Source organism: Sitophilus oryzae, unplaced genomic scaffold (assembly GCF_002938485.1).
Source record: "Sitophilus oryzae breed Bouriz unplaced genomic scaffold, Soryzae_2.0 scaffold_1903_pilon_pilon, whole genome shotgun sequence".
Classification (NCBI taxonomy): domain Eukaryota; kingdom Metazoa; phylum Arthropoda; class Insecta; order Coleoptera; family Curculionidae; genus Sitophilus; species Sitophilus oryzae.
The window spans coordinates 995,894-1,019,941 of NW_022146617.1; the positions used below are offsets into that span (position 1 = coordinate 995,894).

Consider the following 24,048-nt stretch of genomic DNA (forward strand, 5'->3'; position numbering starts at 1 on the left):
TTAGAAGATGTTCATAAAACATTTAATCACTAGTTGCTTAAAAAAAGTATACCATAATTAATATTGCAAATTATATTTTATCCTCTCATAGTATAATATGTCTATTTAATTTTTTGATTATGTAAGGAGAACTTTGTTTACTCACTTGTTTCGTCGAACTGCTTGAATTCATTTTTCCTTTTGACCAGATCGGTGTGAGAAACTATGAAGCTGTAAAATGTTGTTTCGGGAGAGCTGAATATCCGGGAAAGTTGAGTTATTGAATGTTATTGCACCCAACAACGCCCTAATTGCACTTTCCATTGCGCGTTAAAAATTTTTCGGCAATTTTATTAACAGTAGAAATTGTCACAACACAACACGACGCCTAAAGTACCGTATGATCGAATAAAAACGGCGTCAACGATGGCTATGAAATAAAGATCGCTGTCATTTTATATGTAAAATTGTATGGGAAATGTCATCGATCGTCATTTCCAAGCCAACTGGACGCCGTTTTTTTTTCGATCATACGGTATAATTATTGACAAAGTAAAATTTTAGTATATTTAATTTGAGTTATTAGAGAGACGCTACTGACAGGCCTTCTTTAAAAACTCTCTATTTCTATTTTCTTTGCCGTTAAAATCGTATTAAAATCAATATTACTACGGCCATCTATCCGCACATGACGAAACCCAAAGAAATAGTGTTTTACTGGTTGCATCCACATAAAACTTTTTAATTTTATGATTCGGCAAAATGTATAATTTATTTTAATCTGTAGATTACTGCAAAAAAATTGACAGAAAACAAACTTGAAATTTGAAATGTCAAAAAGAAATAAACGAGGAAACTGTCAAAGCTGGTGCGTTTGTTCGCGTTGATTACTTTCCTAGAAGTTTTTTTTAATTTCGATGGGTTTTTCTTAATTCCAGCGGCTACCAGATAAAAGTAATATAAAATAGCGTAGTGTACATTGAAAGAATATTCAGTTAGAGCAACTGAAAATCCGATTTTCGTCAAGAAACAACCATAATAGGTCAAGAGGAGCGGGGATATGTATCGCTATGTCGTGCTCAGTTTTTTAGCAAAATAAGGATTTTTGTCACAAAGGGGGCTAATTATCGTTCGATATGGTGGTGTCCTAGTATTAACAAGAGCGGGCCTGTTGTGATAAGTGATGGAGTCGATTAGAAAGTGGCTATATAAACCAAAGGTAAGCTGTCCTTAAGTTTTAAAGTTTGCAGTATTTTTGTTTATCTCTGTAGCATTTTCTACACCACAGGCTTCATACAGACGATATAATTCAACATGTTTTCAAATCAGCCAGTTGAATATACCAATTCACTACAGTTACAACATACTGAAATAGGACAATGTTGCAAATCTAGATCAAGATTAAGAAAAGTTTCACTTTCTACCTTCATAACGTTATATACTTGTTGGGTGTGTTTGTTGTTTACGGAATATTAAACTGTTTAAATTTCTTTTATAAAAGAAAAAGCATTTCACTTTTAACAACATCCATATGCAAGGCACACAATCATTGGCCTTCGAAACTGATCATATGATTACAATTATTTGTAATTTCAAGTCCTTCAATCAACATTTTTATAAAACTGTTGTCAAAACTAGGTATTTTATTCTTATGTTTTAAGATTTTTAATAAATATTTCTTTTAATTTATTCTACAACAGTCTTAATTTAACCTTGAGATTTACAAATCAAAACTAAATAGGTATTTTAAGGATCTATATAGTAAAACTCCCTTTCAAGGTAATCAAATAGCATTGAATTTAGTTATGGTATAGTAAAATTTAGTATATACCTGCTGAAAAAAATCCTTCCAAATTATCTTATTATTACAATTTAATTTTAATATAAATTCGTCAAAAATCAAATAAAATGTGTATTACTGACGTCAAGGATTAAAGATAATAAATATTTTCTTATTTTATCAGGAGTGTGTGTGTGTTTTGTTATGCTTAAGTTTGACAGATCATAGCAAAGTAAATGTTTGTATTTTATGATGGCAATAATGGAAAGACTTTTATATTATTAACTTCCTTTTAAGGCATAAATACCTAACATGCTACAATCTTAAGGTTATTCCAACTACCTACTGGTACTGGCGACTTCCTGATCAGTGTTTTCGAATACGTAAACAGCTTACATATGTAGATTGTTTTGTAGTAGTTTTATTATGATTTGAACATCTTGTTTTATTATTATAGAAACATTTAAGGAAATGACGCACTTTGAAATGAAAATATACCTAACTGTGGTTTTCAGTCTGTCACAGAGCAACAGTCCTTGAAGCCATGACTCACTAACAATTACGTTTAAGAAATTTTTTATGGTTGAGCTACATAGCTTCCTTTTCTAATCTCTGTGAATTATGTGATAATTTTATAAAGGCTAATAACTAAAATTGAGTAATGTGTTGATAATTTAACACCCAAAGGTCTCGTTTTATTGTTTTTGTTCAGGTCTACTTGAGATTGTATGAAACATGGATAATTTTAATGAATGTACTTAAAGAAACAATATTGTTTACTTGTTTGCTCGTGCTATTAAGTTGATCCAAGAATTTAGTAAATTTAATACACTGGTTAATTAAGTTGGTATTGAATTTCTATGTTTTTCTTAATATAGGTACACTTTCAATATTCATCTAGAGAAAGTTGTAGGAGTATTTTAATTGAAGAGAAATTGCGATTATAATTATTAAGCACAGAGTGAATGAATTTTTATATCTAAAAATACAGATTTGTCACCTGTCCAATAATTGTCAGCATAGTTTGGATTACAATTTCTTTGTAAACATTTTTCTATTTACAAAGTAACAAGTGGTACAAAAACATTTATAATTTTAGCTATCTCTTGTTTATTTCGCCTATAGCCAAAAATAATAACTAGTCTATTATTATATTAGCTCCTTGTGTATGCAAAATTTAAATTTAATCTTATAGGTATTGCTACTTATACCGATAGAAGCGATATTGCGGCATATTTTAAGAATTTTGAGCATTTTGTTGAATAATAATCTTGTTGGATTTTATTAATGGGGATATATTACTTTAAAAACTACTTTCTTAAGCTTTGCTTATTGAAAAATGAAAAAGGTGATGTAAAATGTTCCCTACAAAGGTACTTGTTTATACATAGTGAACCAACATTACAATACCGGGTGCGTCTCAAAAGTAGCTCACTTCTACTTATAACATTTTTATTTTTTCAGTTAAAAAAACGCGATTTGGTATGTTAGATTTTTAAATGGCACCCTCCGTATTTTTTACTTTATTTGATAGAAAATTACCTGAATCGAATGACATATCATATGTCAATTTTTGACATATTCACTCAAAAACAAATTGTATTTTAATCTAGAGTGCCATGGCTGTGTTAAAAACACTAATTTTTAATCAAAGAGCCTTGGAAAAGTAGATTTGATCGTCTAATGTTTGTAGTGTCTTGTCCTAGCCTGTTAAAAGATATACCATATCGTATTTTTAATCATATCTCAATTTTTTCAAATGGAACGAGGATGGCTCATTAGCATATTTGAAAAAAGCATTTTTTTACGAATAATTTGATACCACACACTTGGTATTTCAAGTCAAATTGTCGTTATGAACCGCATGTTATAATTTCAAGTAAACCATATGTTACTTCGTTCGAAACTTTCGTAAACCATATGCGAAAATGTGAAAAGTTGACATATGATATGTCATTCTATTCAGGGTGTCATTTTCTATCGAATAAAGTAGAAAAATATCGATGGTGCCATTTAAAAATTAAAAGTTGTAGTAATTTCCAGTGAAACCGGAAGTGACCGAAAATAATTGAATATGTCAATCAATCCTAATTTATGTCATATACTAACATACCAAATCTCGCTTTTTTATCTGAAAAATTAAAAAAGTTATAGAGGTGAGCCACTTTCGAGACGGACCCGGTATACAGGGTGGTCCGAACTGTATTCCGGAAACGTCGGCAGCATATTCTGCAGATAAAAATAAGAAAAAAAGTTTGTATAAATGTATGTCCTAAAATGCTTAGTTTCGGAGATACAGGGTGTAGAAGTTTCATTTTTATTTCAATTTTTTTCCAATAATTTCTGAAGTAATGTCAATATTTGGATGAAAATTGGTACATACAATTTTTTGACATGACATACTTGATTCTGATGTTAATATGACTCCTTGTAGAGGGCGCTACCTACATATTTTTTAACTGGTCTGAAGAGTAATAACTTTTCGTCCGTACCTGTATAAAACTAGTGATGATTTCAGTGATTTCAGAAATTTTTGATTGTTGCAGGAAATTTTCGAAACTTTCGGAAATTTATGAAATTTTAGGAAATTTTACAATTTTACATATTTTTTGTTGATACAATAAAGGAATAAATTGGATAGACATTTGATACCAACATGTAAGTGAAAAAAAAAACAATAAACATAATATTAGTTGTTATATTTTTAATAAACAATACATAACTCATAAAAGTCATAAACATAACACATAACAAAAATCATTTATTTGGTAACATTTGTATTTTGTACATAAACCATGAGCTATGACTATGAACTTAAAAAAAAAAAAAAAAGCACGAAATATAAATTTAAAAAACGTAAAACACAAATAACTGATTATTTAATTCCGAAATACTTTCAGGCGCCGAGCTGGTCCCATCTTCATAGGGTATTATAGTAGTAGTAGTACTGTTTTCGTCAGTTTCTCTTTCCAAATCAGATATATTTGATGTATCATCTGGTTCTGATGCTGAAGGATGGACCTCTACCTCTACGTGTTCTAGTGGTTCTGGAGGAGTTTCATGTTGTTGAATATCATGCTCCATATCCACTTTTTATTTTTGTTGTAATAATTTATTGTTATGAGCTACGAACATTATTTTGCCGGCTCTTTGTGCAGTTAAGCGATTCCTTTTTTAGTATGGATAAAGGTTGTCGCCCAGTAGACCGCGGCGCGGCGCCATGTGGAAATTTCTTTTGTCTGCTTGCCATGTATTTAAATGGACCAACGCACATTAGAGCGCGCAGCGCAGAAGCGCGCCGCGGGATTCATAGTTCTATCGTCAAGAAGTCGGAAGACTTCTCTAGCAACTTTTTTCCGTCTCCCGCGTTTCGGCGCGTTGCAGTGTGCGTACTCACAAGGGAAATAATTTTGCATTCGAGTCTTTTCAGTTGGCTTTTTGACTAGGAACTAGTGATATGTATTAATGGCAGAATTGTATTTTTAAAGGTAAATTAGGCAAATCGATTTTCATAAAGGAATATGATATTTTTTTTAGTCTTCCCTCACTAGAGACAGATGGACGAAATGCCTTTCTATCAAAGATTTAATATAATTGAGGGGTGTAGAGGCAAAACTGGCAATCTCCACTTTTTAACAAAAGTGACAATCTCCAATTTTTAAATTCTAATTACCTAAATATATAAAAAAGATCAGGGTTTTTTTGACCACATAACTAATATACACATCAGAATAAATAAGAATTATCAAAAATATTAGTAATTTGTCTCTTCTGAAAAAATATGATGAGTAGATATACCCGGTGTTTTTTCTTCTAAAACCCTCAATTGAGGAGTGCGTAAAATGTTTCCTTTATATTTTGTAATACTGAAAAAAATGATTTTGTCTTTTATTAAATCTGGAAAAAGATGGTAAAATTCTCCAAACTTCTTTCTTTTTTTGTTAATCGTATGAGTCCAAACTTTTCCTCACCCCCTCTTCCTCTTCCTCTGTTAGAAGAGCACAAAAAATACGCTTTCGTCCGTACTTGAACTCATTGCTTTAAAAACTAAACTACAGTAAGTAAAAAACACTTCGACTATAACTAAATAGCGTTGCCGCGTTTCAAAAGCGCGCTATAGTGGGCGCAGTCCCTTCGCAGCCGGAAAAAAATCTCTTCCCAGCGCCGCGCCGCGCCGCGTTCTAGTGGGCGACAACCTTAAAACTGTAAGTACTGAAACTTCTCTCAGACGTTGCGTTGGTAAAGACAGCAGAGCAACAGCTAAATATGTTAACTGAGTATTTTTACACATTGCTTGCCACCAACTTAGACAGTCTACATTTTTAACTGACATCCAAACGTAGTCGGGAGCCCATAAACCCGATTTGGCGCAATAATTTGTTACATCTGTAAAAATGGCTTCTTTATTATTGACAAACTGAGGATGTTTGTTGGTGATATTGTTGATAAATTCCATAGCGGCTATGTGTTCTTCATTGTTAAGGTGCTCTCCCAGGAAACAGGGGTCCAAGAGATTCGCGGCAAAATGCATTGGTTTAAGAGCCATACGTTTTTTATTTTGTAAGGCGGAGAAGCATTCTTTTTCTTCTGATTTAAGAATAGGCATACTTGATACACTTTCGTTAAATTTTTACTCAGTGTCTTGAATTTTGAAAAGAAATTTCTTGCAAAATTCGGATTTTTGCGAATATTCGCGATTTTGGGACCGAATATTTCGGAAATTTCCTGCAAAATTCGAATGGAAATATTCGCTACCAACATCACTATATAAAACTACTGAGTTAAAAAAATATATATTTAAAATATATATTTCTCTTGGTAACAATCGCTACCAGCAACTGTTCTCGAGATATTTAGAATGAAAATAGTTAATACATGTCATTATTGCCAAAAAATAAACATGTTGAGTAGATAGTTATTTGACTGAAATGCGAGCTGAAATGACACATTTGGGAACTTTTTATTTTTATGAATTAATCATAAATTTGTCTTTAAAAAATAATGATTAAATAGTTTCTGTTGAACATTTGGCGCAATAACATTTCAAATAGGACAGGATTTTTTTCAGAACGTTCACCCCTAATTTCAGCCCCTTAGAGAGCGAATTCTAAAATTGCTTCTTAGTGCTAAATTATGTTACATAATGAACGTCTGCGCAGAATTTCATACTTCTAAAACCGATTTTAACAAGTTTTTGTACACATTTTCTTCCCTTATTTCACTTAGGGGAATGAATATTCAAAATTCGCAAGTACTCACTTTTTGGTGGTACAGGAACCCCTGTACAGGGTGGGTCAAATTCGACGCTTTTAAATGGAAACACCCTTTTCTATTGGAGATAGACAAAAACTAATATCGGTGTCTGGAGCTCAATTTTTGTCAAAAACATGATGGTGAAAACCGTATATCGATATCTGTTACAGTTTCGGAGTTACGGGGTGTTTTTAAAAAATATGCATTTTTAACAAATCGCTGTAACTTTCTTGCTATGGAAAATTTTGTATTTTTATGAAAACATTTCCAAAGCACCTTTTTACGTAGAATTCAATGGTTTAAGTATAATTTTTTTTTAATTAATAATTTAAGAATTATCATCAGGAAATTTGATTTTTTATATGGGACACCCTGTATATTTTTAATTTATTGAAAGGAATTTAAAATTACCTTTCCAAAAATTTAACACACTTCATATTTTGCTCGATTCCTCTTCGAGATATAGAGTATATAAAAATTCGCCCGCTTTAAATAAGTAGGCTTTGAACGGCACCGGCTGTAATGCAAAAAAATTATAGCTGTGAGCATCAATTAAAACAAAAATAATATTTGCTATGAGAGATGCAGAATTTTATAACAATTTAAAATATATTTAACCAACATCAACACATTTAAACTATATCTAATAACAATAAAAATCAATAGCAAACCAATAAGACATGAGATTTTGCTACAGGTGTTCGACATATCGACCGTCTTCTGTTATGGACAGACGGGGCAGTTTTTGAACATTTCTTGCGGAATTCATTAACTCAGGGGGGGTGAAAGATACCCTGTCATAACTGCTAAGTATTTCTAATTCTTGTCTAAATTATACGGAAGAATAAGGAACCTTTATTCTTCCGCAAATATATCCAAAGGATTAGATCCATGGGTACTAAACTAAGTCAGGCGGCCTCGACGGCCAACGGCTGGGATCTTGGTTAGCTATTTAATTATTCTTAAAATTGGCTGCAAAAATTTGCAGATAACTTCAACGTTCAGAGGCGGTGCGTCGTCATGCTGGAAAAAATATGCTTTCGAGTTCCATTAAGGGCATATCATCAATAAGGGGTCCAAAGCCTACTAGTTAAAAGTGGCGAACTTTTAAAAATTCTGTATTTCGAAGGGGATTATAACAAAATATCAAGTGTGCTATATTTTTGGAAAGGTAATTTTAAATTCTTTTCAGTTAATTCAAAATATGGAGGGTGTCCCAAATAAAAAATCAATTTTTCTGTTGATTACTCTTAAATTATTAATTTAAAAAAAATTATACTTAAACCATTAAATTCTACGTAAAAAGGTGCTTTGGAAATGTTTTCATAGAAATACAAAATTTTCCATAGCAAAAAAGTTACAGCTATTTGTTAAAAATGCACGTTTTTGAAAACCACCCCGTAACTCCGAAACGGTAACAGATATTAATGTACGGTTTTCACCATCATGTTTTTGATGAAAATTGAGCTCCAGACACCGATATTAGTTTTCGTCTATCTCCTATAGAAAAGGGTGTTTCCATTTAAAAGCGTCGAATTTGACCCACCCTGTACAAAATTTCACACGCCTAAGACTAATTTAAAAAAAATATACAAAATGTCCTCGAAAATGTCACCTCCTTAGGAGAAGAATTTCCAAAAATCGCTGTTCAATTACTAGGACATATTTTAATTTTTTTGTATACAAAATTCACCTCTCATATCACCCCCTTAATGAGCGAATTTTCAAAATTCCCCACTACTGCTCAATTGCGCCAAGGAGGATAAATAAATAATTTCATTATTTTATGATAATATGAACAGAAGGGCATAGTCTAGTGTTGCCTTCCATCGCTGTCGGCATCATAAACTAGTTGCTATATCTGAAAGATCGATAGTCAAATCGCAGTCTAATTTAAAGAGAGTAAAAAGTAACGGTTAATAAAACATCTCGGACAGATTTACTGGGAAATTATCGAAACAGAATAACCCTAATCTAAAAATTAACATTAACGCTAAAATCACGGCCACTGATTAATTTCGCGGCGAATAGGTCACGGTCACAGGTACCTACCTGTTAATGCAAAGTCACGTTTTAACTAGTGATGGGATAACTCGAGCGAAAATTCGCTCGAGTACTCGATTATTGAAATAACCGACATCGCCCGATTATGAACGAGCGATGAACGCAAGCAGTCCTATCGAACGAATTTGCTACAAACATTGCAAATTGGCAATATTTTATCAGTATTTTTGGTAAAATATCTTCAAACAACAGATTGTTCTTTTGATTGGGACCGCGTTGTTAATAATTATAGGACTATACGACTGTTACATAACTGTGTGACAAAATTTTACCACCTACATCGACAAAGCTTTGATCCATGATTAAGCGAAACTACTCGTCGCTCGTCACTTGTCGCTTGCCACTACCATCGAAAGGATAATATGCGCTCTGCGCACGCAGCTTACTGTTTGGCGTTACGACTACAAGCGACAGCGAAAAATCGTATATTTATATACGAGCGGAATTTCGCTCGAGCGATCGCTCGGTTATTGAAATCGCTTGAAACTCGAGTACTCGATTATTAAAATTCATTCTCTCTATTTCATACTTGTGCCCTCTCCCCATCTGAGTCAACTGGAATTCTTTTCTGATTTGTGTTTAACGGATAATTGTACTGGTTGTCTTAAATAAAACCACTGACGTAAATTCCACATCCAGAAGAACCGTTTATGCCCGGTGCCTTGTCGTCCTTCAATCTTTCCCTAGGCGATCAGCTGTAGGAAGCTATACTTAGTTATTTCTAAAAATATGACCAAAATAAGCTGCTTTCCGTCTTTTTATTGTTGTTAATAGTTCTTGTTATTCCATATTCCACTACTTTTATACTGGTGTAGGTTAATAATTATTATCGATTGTTTGTACCAGGTTTTTACAAAGTTAATATTAAATTAACACTTTTTAAATGTTAGTGATATTTAATTTTCAGAAAGATGACAAATCACTTCTGGCCCAATTCTTCTACGCCGACGAGGACCTCAACACTGTCGCCAACGAGCTGGACAGTTTCGACGGCCGAAAAGATCCGGAACGGTGTACGTGGCTGGTCAATCAGCTGCGCCAAGCTCAGGACAAGGTGCTGACCATCACCAACGCCATCATGGACGTGCTGATCGGGGACGAGCGCGCCAACCGGGACTTTCGGGTGAAGTTTCCCGAGGACGTGCTGCAGGAGAATTTGGCGGGTCAGCTGTGGTTCGGCGCGGAGGTGAGTAACACTTGCGAAACTTTTATATCGACCTGGGGTGCAACTTTGTTGCAAGACAGAGAATAATTTAAATAACCGGTTGACAGACAGAGACAAAATAAAAAGCGGCATACAGTGTTGCCGGTTTTTACGTTCGCAGGCAGGGTTGGGTAGGTAGAAAATTTTGAATATTCTACCGTATTTTCTACTAGTAGAAAATTAATTTTGTACACTAACTAATTTTCTACATTCTCTACATGCCCAGACGTAGAAAATTACTTTTCTATGTTATAAGATAAGCCGTTTTTAAGTTTATATTTATTTTAAGTAATTTACGAGGTAATTTAATACAATAATTAGTAGACGAAATGAAACTAGATTTCTTTGACAACATTAAAAAAATGGGCAATTAAAACTTATACTATAAAAATCAGACTTTTTCTAGTCTTCGTGACGCTAGCTCGTATGTCGCGGCTAGGGTTTCCGGAACCGGAGCCGTTTGTCGGAATCGGGAATTATGGGTACCACGCCTCTAAGGAACCGGTATTTCCCGGTATTTTCGGTACTGGCTAATTTTTTGTTCAATGATGCCACATTTCGTCAATCAGCAAGCAAGGGATTGTTTTCAAAAATAAATAGTTAGAAATAGGTGTTTTTTAATGAAAATAATTATTATTAAGTAATCAGTCAGAAAAATGCAAATTCCTATAAAAACAACATAAAATATAACTAATATATTGAGCAACATTATACTTATAATAATAAAATGACATATCTAAACTTCAATAATTGTTAATAAACATTATAGGAACTTCAAAAGAACTTCAGAAGTAAGAACAATAAGAGATAATATCACTATAGTAACCGCCACGAATGTTTGGGAGTGATTCATCGGTCACTACCATGTGAACTAATCTGTTCAAGGTCACATTAAACTTAATTCCAGTGCCGTGGTGTTTAAAGTCATATAATAATCAATATATAATCTGTTGTAATTTGTTGTTTTAACTGTCAAAGTCTTGTCAAAACATATATTTGGTTATAAATATAAAATGGAATGCCCCATTGGTCGCACTGCAAGCACACCAATGGACTGAAGCACAAAAACGAATCAATCAAAGAAACGCGATATAGTATCGTCGTAGAATAAGTAGGAGGAGCGCAGGCAGATGATTAGACCGGGCCTTTAAAACCTACGTCTGCGGTAAAAATTTACGTTTTTAATGTAAAAATGATAGCGCGCGTGTCGATTCTAACTTCATCAAGCGATGAATCACTCCCAAACATTCGTGGCGTTTACTATATTTAGAAGAGTTTGATTTCGACCGCCAGAAAGTATCAATGAACTTTCGCATGTAACAAAAAATAATTTTTTAATTACTGTTAACGAGTAAAAAAAAATCGGTACCGAAAGAATCTGGAATCTTTATTTCGAGTCCTGGTTCTTTGATGTCTCAAAAGAACCGGGAATACCCGGTACTTTCGGTACCGGGATTTCCCGGTTCTGTACCCTAGTCGCGGCTTTGAATTTTTACTCCCATCTCGCGTATTGAAGTTATACTTCAGAAATTTAATCATCCAGTTGTGACAAAAATCCTTTATAATTTTATACCTATTAATGATTGCTAATTTTAAGGCAGTTTGATGTATCTTTTCTGAGGCGCAGTTTTCTGCGTGTTAGTATGAGTTGCATATTTACTGCTCGAATAATAAAGACAAAGTGGCTTCATGAACCTCATTAAACCACTTTATTTTTTGAAAGATATAGGTACGATGAATATACTTGTATACCGTGCTGGCAACTCTTACTTTTGGGTCGGTATTTACATGTGTGGAAGTAAATCGCATAGAGATCTTATTAAGTCGGGGTAAGAGAAATGCGACGGTGTGCTGTTGCGGCGTTGCCACATACCTCCGGTACGCCTTTCTCTATCAAGTAAAGTAAAGTCACGATCGCAAACCGCTTATTTTTAAAACACTTTTATCTTCGAAAAGATAACTAGTATAAATCATTAGATATGTTTCTGAGCATATGAAATGGAATTATAAGGATATCGTTAGGGTGTCCATTTTTTACAACGAGAAAACGTCAGTAATCGCGATAATTTAAAAACTCAACTTTTTAACACATAACGCGATAACTCAAGAACCACATTAGATATTAAAACTTCTTTAATTTTATTTTTGGTTTGGATCTTTTATAAGATGTTTATATAAGAAAAATTCGATAGGCTTGTTTTTTTTATTCAAAATTAAAAAAAATACATCCATTTACTTTTACTGCATTGCAATTTTCAACAATCGTGTAACTTTTTTATTTATAAAGATTTTCACATACTGTCTGCGAAGAAAATAAAGCAGAAATATTAAGAAAGTTTTTGAAAAAAACTACAATCAATTATTCCTAATGGATTTCGAGATATCGATTTTTGAATTCAGAGTTCTAATAGCGCGACCGCTGTCGAACACCAACTCAGTTTCACTTATTTCTACCAAAAGTGCAAGTGTTTCTAACTTGCCCTTAAAAATTTACAAGCTATAGGGAAAGTTACAACGACTCGTTAATAAATAAACAAATAAAGTATCACGAGACGTAATTAAATCGTGAAGCTGAACGCATAATGTATCTACACTCTTTTTATGTGTGAATTTTAAGTACTGATATGGTACTGATTGGATCGACCGGTCGACCGCGACGAATCTGCTATATACGTCCACGTTATTTCATACGTTTGGCAACGTTTTTATTGTTCTCTCTTTGTTCAGTACATTATAAACAAATTGTACTCTTCTTACATACGGAAATCCCGACCCAAAACTAACCTTTGCCAGGGTATAAATTTGGTATAAACTACTTCTGCTTTACCTGTGATGGACGTGTCTATTGGATCTAGTTTATTAATTGGCACGCGCGATCATTTCTTTTTTTTATTGAACTTGTTAAGAATAATGCAATGTCATTTATTTGATATACATCATACAGAATTGATTTAAAAATTAGCTTTCTAATCTTAATTTGCTGTTTTTCCAATCGTTGCGTTCAGTTTTGATTTGAATGTGTTGACTAAAAATCTATTTATTTATTTTAGTTACTATTTTTATTTAAAATTGTGGAGAAATTTAAATAAAATTATAATATTCTCATTTTAGTAAAATATATAACCAAACGAAATTTATGTTTTCATACTATTTATTAAAAAATAACAGTGTAATGGCACAAAAACCTTGAAGTTTCTGAATCGATGGATGAGTTATTAACCCAAAAACCTATTTCTTCATATTACTTTATTATATTCAATAAAATATCTTTTTGATCTATTGTGTCTATCTTTGCTTATATCCTTATTTGATATTTAGTAATATAGTAATTGAAGGATTTACCATTAAAATATACTGTAAGAAAAAGAATCAAATGAACTGTTCATGTTTTTATTTGTCTCTCAATATTGGAAAGTCTCAGTTAAAATATCAGGGATTGTCCATCCTGTACGTGCTACATGTTAGTAGTTAAACAAAACTTTATTGAAGGAACTATTCCAACACTGTATGACGAAGTCGTTTCTTTTCTAGAACTGCAGTATAACGAACATTTTGTATTATTATTTTGGACAAAAATATTTTCAGGGTCTAAACATTTAAGTATAGGCTTTGTATTGAACATGTATATTTAAAACACCCTCATTAAACCCGACTAAATTAGACGCAAGGACACACACATTTTTAGTCAAATATAACGCAAGAATATTTTTCTGTATTGAAGAAGAAAGTTTAAGGCTTGTTTATTTGTTTTAATTATAATAAAGAAGCGAGTAAGGAATTATAGCAAAATTAACTAAAGGAACAATAAATACTTACATAAATAGGTAAGATTTTATATTTATGAACATTTTAAAAGAAGTATCTACAGTAAATTAATACTATTTTTTTTTTCATTTAGTAATTTTATATTTAATGAGATTTGTTCTGAAAAACCAAATGGTTTAAAACGTTTAACTGGACTTTGCATTAGATGTGTTTTTAAAAAGCAGCCTGAAATAACTTATGTAGACTTTTTTTTCTGAGAAGAAGAGGCCAAAGTTTTTGATTATTAAATTAATTTAGCAGAAATTTGTCGTCGAAAAAGCTCGAGTAATTGACTTATTTCAACTGAGCTGCGGCGCCATATTAAAATAATTTAAGGCTTCTTAATAACGTTACCTCAGAAGTAGAAAAGATATTATTTCTATAATTTTTAGGGTTTCGTACTTTTAATTTGATTTATATGCGTTTTATATCCATGATGATTTTCTCCTACTATCTTGCTTTATTTTAAAAAAATACACCATATGGGGAAAAGTTACTTAAGAACAACTGTACTCTAATAATAAATACTGCTATCTAATAATAAATAATGAGCTTTTTGACAGATACGCCTACTAAGTCCTGAACTTGTGGAATTTTTTATACAAATTTAAAATATGTATACAGGGTTGCTAAACGATTAGATTTTTACAAATTGTAAGTTTTGGGTTCGTTGAAGGACTATTAGAGCTACAATTTAAAAATAATTTTACAAGATACAGAGTGTCCCAAATAAGTAAAAAATATTATAGTTGTATTTTTTTAAATAGAACACCCTGTATATTATTCTATTTTTGGATTCTACGATTGAAATAAAGGTAAATTTGATTAAGGTTTATTACACTTAAACCTTACCGTTTTTGAAATATTTTCAATTTTATGAAATTGCAGTAAAAAAATTAAGGCTTTTTTTCTCCAAGGGTATCAAAGTTTTTAATACTAAATATTTACTGAAGGTTATTTATTGATCAGATATTGTGTTGCAATAAAAAAAATACTACCTTATACAGAGTGTCCAAAAATTTATATTAAATAATTACTAGCTTTAAACGGCAATAACTTGTTTTTTTTTTAAATTTAAATGGAACACCCTATATATTTTACGTGAATCAGATACACAATGTAATTGTCTATCAAATTGTATTGTTTCATTTTTTGCCCATCTCTTCAAGTTTTCATAGAAAATGCATTTTCTTATAATTTAGACCTCATTTATCACTATACCCATGGAATATTGACATTTTAGCTTATTTTTAAAGATGTAATAAATTTTCAAAGGTTACAGATACTAATATTGTCGCTTATTTGATTAAAAAATAAAAAAAAACAACTGTTTAAATATTTTTTGTTAAAGAGGACCAATTAATATGATCCCAATATTCAAACTACATTAATTGACTGTTTACGTTGTAGTAATAATTGCTCCGAATACTAAAAAACTGAATTTTGTGTGTGTATTAGACAGTGTGGTAAAAAGTAACATCTTATAAATTTTATTTCATTTATTGACGAATGCTTATTTATAAAAACAGAGACATTCGTTTTCATAACTTATTATTATATTGATTTCTGAGCCAAATCCACATTTATTTAGAATAATTTATTAATTAAAACAATTTAAAAGTATGTAATTAACTAATTTTTGGTGTTTTTGGTAGGAAATAATGGTGGTATACTTAATTGGTATACTCTTTTACAAAGATTTAATTAGTTTTTTTGTATGCCAATAGGCTTGCAATATTTACCACCTGTACGTTTTGTACATATTATGGTGCTTCAAAAAAATCGGAAATGTCAATATTTCATGGGTATAGTGATAAATGAGGTCTAAATTGTAAGAAAATGCATTTTCTACGAAAACTTGAAGAGATGCGTAAAAAATGATATAATATAATTTGATAGACAATTACGTTGTGCATTTGATTCACGTAAAATATATAGGGCGTTCATTTAAATTAAACAAGTTATTGCCGTTTAAAGCTAGTAATTATTTAATATAAATTTTTGGACACTCTGTATAAGGTAGTAAAATTTTTATTATTGCAACACAATATCTGATCAATAAATAACCTTCAGTAAATATTTAGTATTAAAAACTTTGATAGCCTTGGAGAAATAAAGCCTTAAATTTTTTACTGCAATTTCATGAAATTGAAAATATTTCAAAAACGGTAAGGTTTAAGTGTCTTAATTTTATTAAGTTTAACTTAATAAAATTTACCTTTATTTCAATCGTAGAATCCAAAAATAGAATAATATATAGGGTGTTCCATTTAAAAAAATACAACTATAATATTTTTTACTTATTTAGGACACTCTGTATCTTGTAAAAATATTTTTAAATTGTAGCTCTAATAGACCTTCAAAAAAACCAAAACTTACAATTTGTAAAAATCTAATCGTTTAGCTACAATACTCCGTGTCGTATGTGGTGAACAACCCTGTATAAACAACCACCATTTCCTTTTATAAATAATAGTAATATATACCACGTCTCGAAACTGAAATTTTTTGAATACACATAAAACAATTACCCATTTATCGGTATTTAAAACTGTACTAATTGTAGGTACATCAAAATCCACTGACAAACAACAAACTTCAATTATCTTTTACGTTGTTTGTCGTTAAAATTGAATGATATCGATAGTTTGTAAATGGTTTGTAAATATATAATTTTAAATATTTAAACTAAATGACTTTGCAATATCTTCCATCCTTTTCATGCTTTTCTGCAAATAATTTAATACAAGTCAATGTTAATATGAAGATAAAATTAAAAGATATATATTTTTGTACCTACACAGAATATTGTTAATTTTATATGTGTTGTTATTAACACGTGGAAAATTGTTGTGACTAAAAACCGTGTTTATACTATTAATGTCATTGCCCAGTTATTTTTATTCCGATCCAGTAGGAAATATTCCTAGCCGATATTGGCTTAAAATCAATATTATGTTTATGCGTCTTACTCACTCATTAACAAGCGCTTTTATGTTTCCAGATGATTAAAAAGATTACGAACATACCGTTTATTAGTTTTTGTTTGTTTAACGTGGAGTACACAAAAAGTGATTCACCAAGTGGGTACTCTAGCATAGGACAGAAATTTTTTTTATTATAAAGCTTTTTTTGTTCGTCGAGTATTTTGTTTTCTAATATTAATAAAAATCTACGTATATAAAATGCTAATGTTTATCTGTGTCGTCTCTACTGAAGTCACGACTTTTTTTTTCGTAATATATCTACAAATTCATTTACCCGCTAGTAGTTATAAAAAGCATTTTTGATAAACTGTCTCTAATAGTTTCTGAAAAATAAAATTAATTTTTTTAAAAAGGTCCGATTAAATTTATATCTCCGAAACTAAAGTTCCAAGAAAATTCGTAATATATCTAGAAATTCATTTACCCACTAGTAGTTATAAAAAGCATTTTTGGTAAACTCTGTCTCTAATAGTTTCTGAAAAATAAAATTAATTTTTTTAAAAAGGTCCGATTAAATTTATATCTCCGAAACTAAAATTCCAAGAAAATTCGTAATATATCTAGAAATTAATTTACCCACTAGTAGTTATAAAAAGCATTTTTGGTAAACTCTGTCTCTAATAGTTTCTGAAAAATAAAATTAATTTTTTTAAAAAGGTCCGATTAAATTTTCTCTAGAAAGTTGCTTTTTTACTAAAAGATAGCAAATTGGCTCTTCTAAAAACTGTCGTCGCCGGATTTTTTGTTTTTTATTTAATTAAACAAAAAAATAAAAAGTATTTTTTTTCGTGATGTGGCGGATGCGCCAGGCTTCAACTAGTTATTAATAAAAAACTATATGCTTTAGGGTTTTCCGAGGGGTATTCTGTTATAGCTACTTAGGGCAGGTTAAAATAGAAGTGGTTGTCCAAGATAGCTATAAATGTCATTTTTTTATTATTGGTTAGAATATACAGGGTAGTCCGAACTGTATTCCGTAAACTTCGACAGCATATTCTGCAGATAAAAATAAGTAAAAAAGTTTTTATAAATGTATGTCCTATAATGTTTAGTTTCGCAGATACAGGGTGTAGAAGTTTTATTTTTATTTCGATTTTTTCCAAATAATTTCTGAAGCAACATCAATATTTGGATGAAAATTGGTGTCTGGGAGTTTTTTGACACGGGAAATTTGATTTTGATGTCAATATGCCTCCTATTTGTGGGGGGCGCCACCTATGTGTTTTAACTGTTTGGAAGAGTAATAACTTTTCGTCCGTACTTGTATAAAACTAATTAGTGACAAAATATAGATTTCCATGACTTTTTACGTAAAAAATGTCTCTAGGTAAAAATCGCTATGAGCAACCGTTCTCAAGATATTTAGAATGGAAATTGTTAATACATGTTATTATTGACAAAAAAATAAACAGGGTTGAGTGGATATTTATTTCACTGAAATAATAAATTTGGGAAATTTTTATTTTTTGATATTAATCATAAATTTATCTGCGAAAAAATAATCATAAAACAGTTTCTGTTAAACTTTTAGCAAAAAAACATTTCAAATTTATGATTTCAGTCAGTTTACTCAACATGTTTAATTTATGTCAATGATGACAGGTATTGATAATTTCTGTTGCAAATATCTCGAGAACCATTACTCGTAGAGATTTTTACCAAGAGACCTTTTTTGCGTAAAAGACGTCGTGAATGTATATTTTTTTATTCACTAATTTTATACGGGTACGGACGAAAAGTTATTACTTTTCAAACCAATAAAAACATATGTAGGTGGCGTCCCCTACAAGTAGGAGTCATATTAACATCAAAATCAAATTTCTCATGTCCAAAAACCAAAAACTGCCAGACACCAATTTTCATCTAAATATTTACGTTACTTCAGAAATTATTTGGAAAAAATCGAAATAAAAATGAAACTTCTACACCCTGTATCTCTGAAACTAGGCATTTTAGGACATACATTTATACGAACTTTTTTTCTTATTTTTATCTGCAAAATATGCTGCCGAAGTTTCCGGAATACAGTTCGGAGCACCCTGTATACTAGCCCTGTTGCCCTGGTCACTTCATCTGCGTTGTCTGCGTGGTCTATATTTTAATGAAGCTTTTATTTATACTCCGATGCAAAAAAAAACACTTCTTCTTAAGGTGCCGTGCAGATTCCTGCGTAGGCGTTCATCTTTTTCTTCCTCATCAGATGGTTCTGTTAACTGCCGCGACTTGGAGTGCTTGGAAGTCCTGTATGCCTGTCCAATGACGAATATTTCTCAGCCAGGATAGCTTCCTTCGTCCTATCCCCCTTTTGCCCCCCTCTATTTTACCCTGGAGAATCAGACGCTGAAAGTGATAGCGTTCTCCACGTAGTATGTGTCCCAAATAGGCTATTTTCCTCTTCTTGATGATTTCGAAGAGTTCACGTTGTTCCAGACCAGCTCTTCTGAGAATGTCTTCATTCCTAACACGGTCGAATTCCTAACACAAAAAAACACAAAGGAGAATTTTTTCGTCAAGTTTAAAGTGTTATATATTTTTTAATTTTAGCCCTATTTTCATGAACTTTTTCAGCAAATTGTATATAAACCAAACCAAACCAAACCAAACTTTTCATAAAGTCAGTTTTTTATAAACTTTAGTATTTGGCTTATTAAACAGGGTTAATTGAAGGGTTGTTCTTTACCCTAACTTTAAAACACCCTGTGCAGTAAGTGTGTTTCAGAGTAACATTTTCTAAAACATTATTTTTCGATCAAAACTATGTCTCCGGGGCATTTTGGTTTTTGACTCATGTTAACACATGCCTTGGTTAATTTTTAAGAGCCAAATGAATTAATTTTTAAGAGCAATAATTTGCAATTTTTACTACCATTACTTTATGATTTTTTAATATCACGAGGTGGCTTTGGTGACTATTATCGTAATGTCATATGGACACTGATTAGAACTCTATATTAAAATTTAAAAAGCGTTAAAAAGTAACGACACAGGCTTGGTTTTAATAAATATTAGTAACACTAACAAAACTAAGGATATTAAAAAATAACGAATACTAAGTGTACAAGCAAACAAAAGACTTATAAAAAATACTCTATTACTTTGAACTGCCTCCCCTGGCTACTATAACTGTCTGTAGATGTCGATTCATACTGTTAATAAGGCTGCAAATGTATTGTGTTTTGCTTTCTCATTCGTCTTCAAGGTCCAAACGAATGTTCATAATTTCGGCCATCTTTAACAAGATCAATGACTTTTGCACAATCTTCGACACTAAGAACCATATTTAAACGTACACAACAATAATCACCAAATTCACCTCTTCATTATGGAGAATAACATCACAAAGTAACGATAATTAAAAAAATTGCAACATGTTTGTGTCAAGTTCATTTTGCTCAGTTTTGCTCTTAAAAATTAACCAAGAAATGTGTTGACATGAGTCAAAAAACAAAATATTCCTGAAACATGGTTCTGACCATAGATAAAAGAAAATAATCTTCTATTAAGATAGATATGAAACTTAATAGTAAAATTTTGGGTCAAAGCGCCCCTCCGTGTTCTTAGAAGGTTCTTAGTAGAGACTACGTTTAACCCAGCGCCTTCGCCTTTTCTGCTGTAAATATTTTTTATGTTTTGATTTCAAAGGATTTTAGTTACACTGATATATTAGTATATCAGAGTAACTTTAATAAAACATAAGAATATATATATATATATATATATATATATATATATATATATATATATATATATATATATATATATATATATATATATATATATATATATATATATATATATATATATATATATATATATATTTTACAGTTTATTAAATATAAATTTTGACTACAAGATAGAAAGTAAATCACAATATTTCATAAAACTTATAAGTATACCATTTTTACAGTTAATAAATAATAAAACTATTTCTGACTGATATTTAAAATTTAGATAGATAGAATATTACAAAAGGGACCGGTATTTGCAGACGCAGGCCCAAATTCAATAAAAACCAACATTTTTCCTCCGAAAATCGGGCTTTTTTCACAGAAAGGGTACTTTTTGATTTATCAACAATCATTGTCAAGTTGACAATATACAGGGTGTTTTCTAATTAGTATAAAAAATTGTGATGTGATTCCTCATGTGTTCTTAAATCAATTTTTATGTAACCATTAGGTCTAAAGTACTTCCTTTCTGATCTACAGGGTGTTAAAAATTAAAAAAAAGTCGATACTTTGCTTAAAATAAATGGTACACTACCGCTTTTTTAAAGAAAATATATTTTTTTCTTGACTGGCCATCCTTTTTCAACAAAATTGATCTTTTGAGTTTTTCTTGTTCATCAAACAGTTGCCGAGAAAAAAATAAATATACTTATTAAGAGCCCGCCTTAAGCCGTTTTCTAAAGATTTTCTAAAGAAACAGCCTGTTTCTTTAGAATAGTCATTTTCGTTCTAAAGAAACAGCCTGTATATGCATATCACAGGCAACCAAATAAACTAGTAACCTCTAAAAATTATTTTTCCTACCACTAGCGACATACCGTGTTTTTAGTGAGTACTAAATTATTTTATCAAAATTTCACCATATAAGTTTCCAGGCAATGGTTCTGACCGAAAAATAATGTTTTAGGAAAACTTGCTCACGAAATTATTGCACAGGGTGTTTTAAAGCTAGGGCAAAAAAACAACTCTTCGATTAACCATGTATAATAAGTCAAATACTAAAGTTTATAATAAACCGAGTTTACGAATTAAAGTTGATATATTTATATACAGTTTGCTAAAAAAATCGAGGAAATAGGGCTAAAAATCAAAAAGATATAACATTTTAAACTTGAGCAAAAAAAATCCGTTGGGTTTTTTACATCTGAGTGTAGATACTAGGATATTTGCTACAATGAAAACTCAGACAGAGACACTCTGTTTATCTACATAATGGTGAATGGCGAATCTCTACTTTTGCGACGTGTTTACTTCTTGAATTTTTTTAATTGTGTGTCTTTTTAAGTTAGTTTTAAAGGTATTTAGTTTCTCCAAAAAAATCCTTTATGGATATTTCGCCACTGCACTGCAAGAAAATCTACAAAATAAAATAGTTATTTTTTGTAAACACTTCTGCGTTAAACCTAAACGGGCACTGCTTGTCAGAAGTTATGTTTACAGTTATACAAATTTGCCTAACAAAGAAAAAAATGCTTAACGTTTCGGAAAGTTTATCTCTTTCCGTCGTCGGAAGCAAAAAAATACATAGAATAAAGAAAAAAAAAATTAAAATATTTAAATTCAATTATTCGAGAACACTTTACTTTTTTAAAACAGATACGTCTACCAGAAACCGTTGACGTTCTGTTAAAATGACATTATATCAAGTTAAACTTCAAAATTAACAATTACTACCTGATAACAATTACTTAATAAGGTAAAACCAAAAAGCTCAAACTTTCTCTATGATTATTTTTAAATTTTACGTATGTTATGTTCTTTAAAATCAAAGAAGCGATTGCCATACATTACTAACATCTACAGATGCATGAGCAATACATTTATTTTTATTAGATTGAATTAAAAAAGCCTCTTTTATTTTTCTTTTAGAGGCTATCGCTTCTTTTATTATAATTTTGGCGTTATTAAAATTTATTCTGTGCCCTGTGCCCCTTGAATGCTGACAAATCTTAGATTTGTGAAAATCTCCCTTTCTTAAATAATCTTTATGTTCTTTAATTCTAACATTTAAGGGTCTAGATGTTTCACCAATGTAAAATTTACATTGATGATTTAGCCGCCACATAGGTATAGACATTTTTTAGGTATTTAGTTTGTTGCATGCCTGAAACACCATGTTAACTGTTTCTGAAAATCTTAAAACAGCAGTTCTTATTTACAAGCAGGTATTATATATTATCAAAGGAATATGTAATTTCATCAGTCTTGAGACTTGTGATATCATTTTAATTTCATATTTCATTGCTGACTCAGGTTCAAAGAAAAAATTCGTACCTACTGTACTGTTGTAGTTAACTACAGAGTTAATAAATATAATTATGTAGGAATGTCTTAGAAATGACAGTAATATTTTTGCCTAGTTGCAAATTATTTTGCAAAATCGTTTAAATATGTTATACTACTGTTTGGGAATTTTTTCCAACCATTGAGGATTGCTAGCAAAACGCGTCAAAATTATTAAGTATTTTAAATAAAGTGTGAAAATCTAAATAATAAGTCGTTATTTATAAAACATTATAAAAATACATATTTATTTTAGATTCGTTTGCCATATTTTAGGTATTTTAATGTATTTCAGTAACTTGTTTAACTTAATTATTCTAATGTGAAAAGTAAACATTTAGCGACCATAATATAATGAACAATAAACATATTTCTGCTAACATTTTAACACTTCTGTTATTAAGCAAAGCTTATATTTTCCAAAAATCTAAATAAGCACGAAAAAGAGAATAAAAATACTGTACATCATTTAGAACAACCTGCAAGTATTAACATATCTGCTGTTGTCAAGCGGTAAATATATATTTAATGTGTGAATTTTAATATTTTTTTATCTTTATTTTAACAATCATCTCAAAATTATCTTTATTTCAACAATATACATTAAGACAATTAAAATATGCATTTTAATTATACTAACAAAAAAAATTACATTTAGAATTTAATATTTTTTGTATGATCTAATATATGTACCTATGTTATCTTTGAATAATGTAAGTGCTGATGATTTAAAGATTTTTCGAGTAATTGAGAATTTAGATGACTGTCTGAGACTTCAAGGAGATCTGATTGCGGTGGGCAGGTGGAGGAAGAGAATTTCGAGAACTTTGAGTGATTTCAATAATATTGATTGTTTTCTGTTAGTCTGTATTGGTCTGTACCAAAGAGAGTTACTCTGTACCAAAGTCTGTACTATTCTTATGTTAGATCAGTCCTGGAATATGCCTGCCAAGTATGGTCTCCTTG

The 24,048-nt window shown here is 30.8% G+C and overlaps 1 protein-coding gene across 1 annotated transcript in view; it reads left to right on the forward strand.

Moving 5' to 3' along the window:
• The first annotated feature begins 820 nt into the window (after nucleotides 1-820).
• LOC115883468 (lateral signaling target protein 2 homolog) overlaps nucleotides 821-24,048 on the forward strand; it is a 37,771-nt gene continuing 14,543 nt past the window's right edge. The window contains exons 1-2 of the mRNA XM_030901830.1: nucleotides 821-1,198; nucleotides 9,984-10,262. Coding sequence (XP_030757690.1) covers nucleotides 1,163-1,198; nucleotides 9,984-10,262 — 315 coding nt within the window. The 5' untranslated portion in view covers nucleotides 821-1,162. The remainder of the gene's footprint in view (nucleotides 1,199-9,983; nucleotides 10,263-24,048) is intronic.